Source organism: Tupaia chinensis, unplaced genomic scaffold, assembly GCF_000334495.1.
Source record: "Tupaia chinensis unplaced genomic scaffold, TupChi_1.0 Scaffold000346_1, whole genome shotgun sequence".
Classification (NCBI taxonomy): Eukaryota; Metazoa; Chordata; class Mammalia; order Scandentia; family Tupaiidae; genus Tupaia; species Tupaia belangeri.
Window position 1 is genome coordinate 5,715,435 of NW_006159840.1, and position 4,421 is coordinate 5,719,855.

The following is a 4,421-nucleotide window of genomic DNA, read 5'->3' on the forward strand; positions in this document are numbered from 1 at the left end:
ATATCAACACACATGTGTGGGTGTGTTTCTAGCCACAGTGGAATCCTCTCTTATATCCTATAATTACAATAACAAACATAGGGAAGATGGCAGCCTTCTGAAGCCCATAAGGGAATTGAACACATAGTGTTAATTCTAAAATAAGAACAATGTTTATATATAGCCACTCGGCTACAACATAACTAAACTATGTTGCAGAAACCTCCAGTTTAATTTTACAAAAACCAAGCTTATATGAACAACAATGTGTACAGTATTGAATATGTATTTTTACATTTTATTTGATTGGAAGTACGTTCAGTTCCCCGCCATATGGACAGTGAATGAGCTGTCTGTGTGGACTAACTGATCACCTCTCCCTGGTTCCTTCAGGTTGGAACCACCCACAGGCCTGGTGAAATATTAATATGCCCCAGAAGGGACTGCCTTAGAGTCTCTGCAGGAAGGGGTCAGATTTGTTTCTGTAGCTTTTCCAAACATTGTTACAGAGTAACATTATCAAACACTCTACAGAAGAAACTTTGCCAGCCAAGTTCCCCTGTAGAGTTGGATCTGGAACAGGAGGGAAGACAGAGAGGCTGCCTGGTGCCTGCTCCTGCCATGGGCCCAGCTGCATGACAGGAGCCATGAGGTACCTGCCCCAGGTAGACGGGGATGACAGGACACTTAATTTATGGTTGGATCTGATATCGAGAGAAATGCAAGATAGTTCAGGTAAATAATTCTGGAGTAAACTTTCATTTTGAATGTGAGTCTATAATTTTTGCAATGACACAAAGTGAAAGTATAAAGGAACCATTATTTAAAATTCACATTTTATGTCTGTAAGAGTTGACCTTTAAAAAAAATGTGTGTACCTTGCTTTTGCTTGTTCAAAGGGGTAAGCTAGCCAAGACTACAATGAAGAAAGAAGTTTGAACCGACTCGCTGCCGTCTCCTGCGCTACTCGCCGCCCTGTAATTCGCTGTGTCCCTGCAGCTCTGCTCGGGGCGGGCCCCACTGCTAACCTGCTCTTCCCAGCCCTGCGGGTGAAGGTCTGGGCCCACCTCTCCAAACGCAGGACGCTGCCCGTCCCTCCTGCCCCACCCTCCGTGGCACTGCCCAGAGCTGCAGGCGGGAACGGCGGACATCAAAGTTCCTGCTCGTGACCAAGAGTGCCAGAATGACACTGGTGTCACATCAAGTCCGGGGCGAAACAGTACCTCTGAGACCCTCACCAGAAAGATGCCACGGCGAAATATCCCTTTCCTGCATAATTTCTGTCCATTCCCAGGGAGGTCTCGGCAAACAGCCTATTAAAAAGGTGGGTCCACAAGTCGATGGCATCACAAGGCCTGCGGCTGGATCAGCACAAGGAGGTCCTCGTGGTCACGGTGACACGTTAGGGACGAGACCTGCAGGAAGCCACCTGCTGGCAGATTTACTGGATGTTGCCTTCTTGAAGAGGTTTGCACCCCAGTTACCAGATGTAGATTTCCCCCCCAAAAAAATAAAATTAAAAAGTCAAAGAAGCAAGATGAGACTCTGCGGGCAGATGGCTGGTCCGGCCGTCAGTCATCGATCTTCACAGGCAGCTTCTCGGAGACCTCCGGGGCCGCGGCCGGGGCTGAGATCCAGTCCGCACTCGCCTCCCCTCGGATCACCTTCTCCCATTGATTAAGGTTATCCCTAGGGAGGACAGAGGCAGTGACAGGTCAGGTTTGAAAGGACTTCTGGGCCCTGTATCAAAGACTGCCACCAGTCTGGAACCAGGTCCGGGGCACCTGTGCAGGCGTGCTGCCCGGGACGGTGGAAGTGTGCCTGGTCAGGCGGCCTCAGAGCCTGCTCCAGAAGGAGCATCGAGCCACGCCTTGTCCCCAGGCAGGGCTGGAGCTTGGGATCTGCCACTTCTGAGTCGGCCAGAAGGACCCAGCTGCAGAGAGCGCAGCTGAGCCGCTGCTCAGGGATCTGAGGATGAAGGAGGGGCCGCCACAGTGGCAGGACGGCCAGCACCACGGGGAAGGCTGGGCTGCTAGCATGCCCACAGGGAAAGCGTGGCTCCTGGGAGCCTGTGAACCTGCCACAGGACACGTGAAGCCAGGTGCACCCTCTTTTAATGCTATGCCCTTTGTTTGCAGGCGCCTGAAGCCCTTCCTGGTCCAAACATGCAGAATTTGCTCGTTAGGGTGAGAAAGTGACTGCGTCCTGGTGAGTTCTCACCTGGAGGGCGGCATGGACTTCCCCAGCACCTTTACTGTGGCCGTAACAGGCGCCTGGACCGTCCTACCCTGGGGTCATGACCCACAGGCCTGCCCTGCTCTGGCAGACCTGGCAGGCCGGCTTCCCCATGCAAAGCCAAACCAGGAGAAGCCTTGGCTCTGGCAAACACAAAACTCACACAAACCCAACTTGAAAATTCTTTCCTTGAACTCTTCTGCCAAATATACTAAGAAGGTTTTGGGTAAGAGAAGTCCCTAGAATGTCCCCCAAAGCACACACTTTGTGCTTTCATGTATAGATTTCAGATCATCAGGTCACGTGTTCGTGGATCCTGGAGGGTTCCTGATACTTGGGGAAGACATGCACTAATTCTGGTATGCTTCCTCGAACATACGGCATGCGATGAATTCCAGCCTTTGAAAGATGACGTGGTTCAGCAAAGGGGGCTGAGGCGGGAATGGATCAAAGCCCCCAAGCAGCCCACCATCGGGCCCTCACTCGGTCCCCTGAAGTGCCTCAAATCCCTTCCGATTTCTGGTGCTTGCTGGCCGCAGCAAGACTTCTTTCGGCTGGATTCTTAATATTTAACACACAATGTGGAAACTTCTTGGGTAGGAAAGGACCTCTGAGTAGTGCCTAGTTTTGTGCCCTAAATCCAGTTTGGATTTAGACTGGCATTCCAACTCTCTTCGGGGGCATTTCCTTTACAGCCTGACTGCGTGGAGGTGAGCCCGCACTCCGTCCTGTCCACGTGCCTCAGCCCTCGGTGACAGTGAAGGGCTGGCTCACCGACTGCTGGTGAGGTAGTTAAGGTGCAAGAAAAGAAGCTGGGGCATGAGGTCTGCGCCCCTGAGAGCAGAGAGGAAAGAGACGCCCCTCTTAAAGCGGAAGAGTACAAGATCAGCTTGGATGTCCTTGGTTATTGATTTTGTTTGTTTTCCTTAAAAAAATTCCGTAAGTTTCAATAGCAGAGGATGGGAGTGTGCTATTTAGGTCTTGGTTTTGCCTAAAACTCTCCAGCCACTGTCTCTCCCCTGCTGTCCTGCAGTGCTCCGGGAGCCTCTGCACAGGGCGGGGTCATGGCTGGGAGCAGAAGGACTGGACACTGGCTGTCCCAGGGGAAGCGTGCACCTGCTGCCTGGACGCTGCCTCTGCCTTCCTCGGAGGGAATGAATTTTCAAAATAAAGTGGAAATCTAACCACTCCAACATTCTTAAGTGAGTTCAGCCAGTAAATAAATAAGATGAAGAGAGGCAAGGGCGACGTTGAAGCCAGAGCAGAGGGCAGATGGCGCACATTTCTTTTTGAAAACGGAAAGAGGAAGGGCCCACTCAAACCCCTCTCCCATTTCAGTAAGCTGCCGTTAAGCTGAGGCCCTTTTCCTAAAAGCAGCTGGAACAGACAGGACTGCCCTGTTTGGTAAAGACAGCCCTGGGCTGGGCCAACACCTAAGGAAAACAAAACAAACCAACTCCGTGCCCCCTGGGAGAAGGCATGGCTATGCGTGAGCACTTCTCGCGTACACCTGTGTGGCGTCGTGCTGTGAGAGAACAACAGCGGGGTGCCGCTGTGTCACTCAGCAGCACAGTGTGACCTGCTGGGGTCTGCAGGAGACCCCGGGCCCTCGGCACAGGTGCCCTCTCCTAAACCTGGAAGCAGCTTACCCTGGCAAGAACGGCTTCGACCTCCACGAGAGAAGCATCGGGAACTGATCCAGACTGAAGACAGGGATAAGAGAGAGCAAAGATCCCGCCCCGCCACTGCCGGCCAGTCATCAGAGCTCCACTGCCCCAGGCCCAGGCCCACCCTGCCCCTGTGCTTTGCATTTCGCAAGACCTGTATGACTGTCTGCTGGAGCTGCAGACACCCAGCTGACTCAGCCACCCCCTGGAAAGCTGTCCCCAAAGGACACACACATAACACCGTACACTTACTATAAACTGTACCTAAGACAGAACACCTTCGTGGAGGGAATGAGAAATTCTATAGAATCCTAGTCTTTTTTTAAAGAACATTATGACTTTAAGTGTCCATACCTGCATGCTTTAAGGAGCGGCTCGGTGGGAGGCAGGATCTGGGTCAGGGTGGTGTAGCAGGGGATGGCTACGGCGTTGTAGAACCCGAGCTGCCTCGGTGCGACAGGGTGGCGGCCATGGAGAGAGAAAAAGCCGCACGTGAGGGATTTCTAGCGGACTTCCCTCCTCAAGGAGCACTTTTCTTCT

At 52.4% G+C, this 4,421-nt stretch overlaps 1 protein-coding gene across 5 annotated transcripts in view; it reads right to left on the reverse strand.

The window, feature by feature from the left end:
* Nucleotides 1-740: 740 nt before the first annotated feature.
* PDE10A (phosphodiesterase 10A) overlaps nt 741-4,421 on the reverse strand; it is a 303,105-nt gene continuing 299,424 nt past the window's right edge. For all 5 annotated transcript variants that reach the window (XM_006152260.3, XM_006152256.2, XM_027773359.1 and 2 more), the window contains exons 21-22: nt 4,236-4,324; nt 741-1,668 (exon numbers count right to left, since the gene is read on the reverse strand). In XM_006152260.3, the coding sequence (XP_006152322.1) occupies nt 1,551-1,668; nt 4,236-4,324 (207 nt within the window). In that variant the 3' untranslated portion in view covers nt 741-1,550. The remainder of the gene's footprint in view (nt 1,669-4,235; nt 4,325-4,421) is intronic.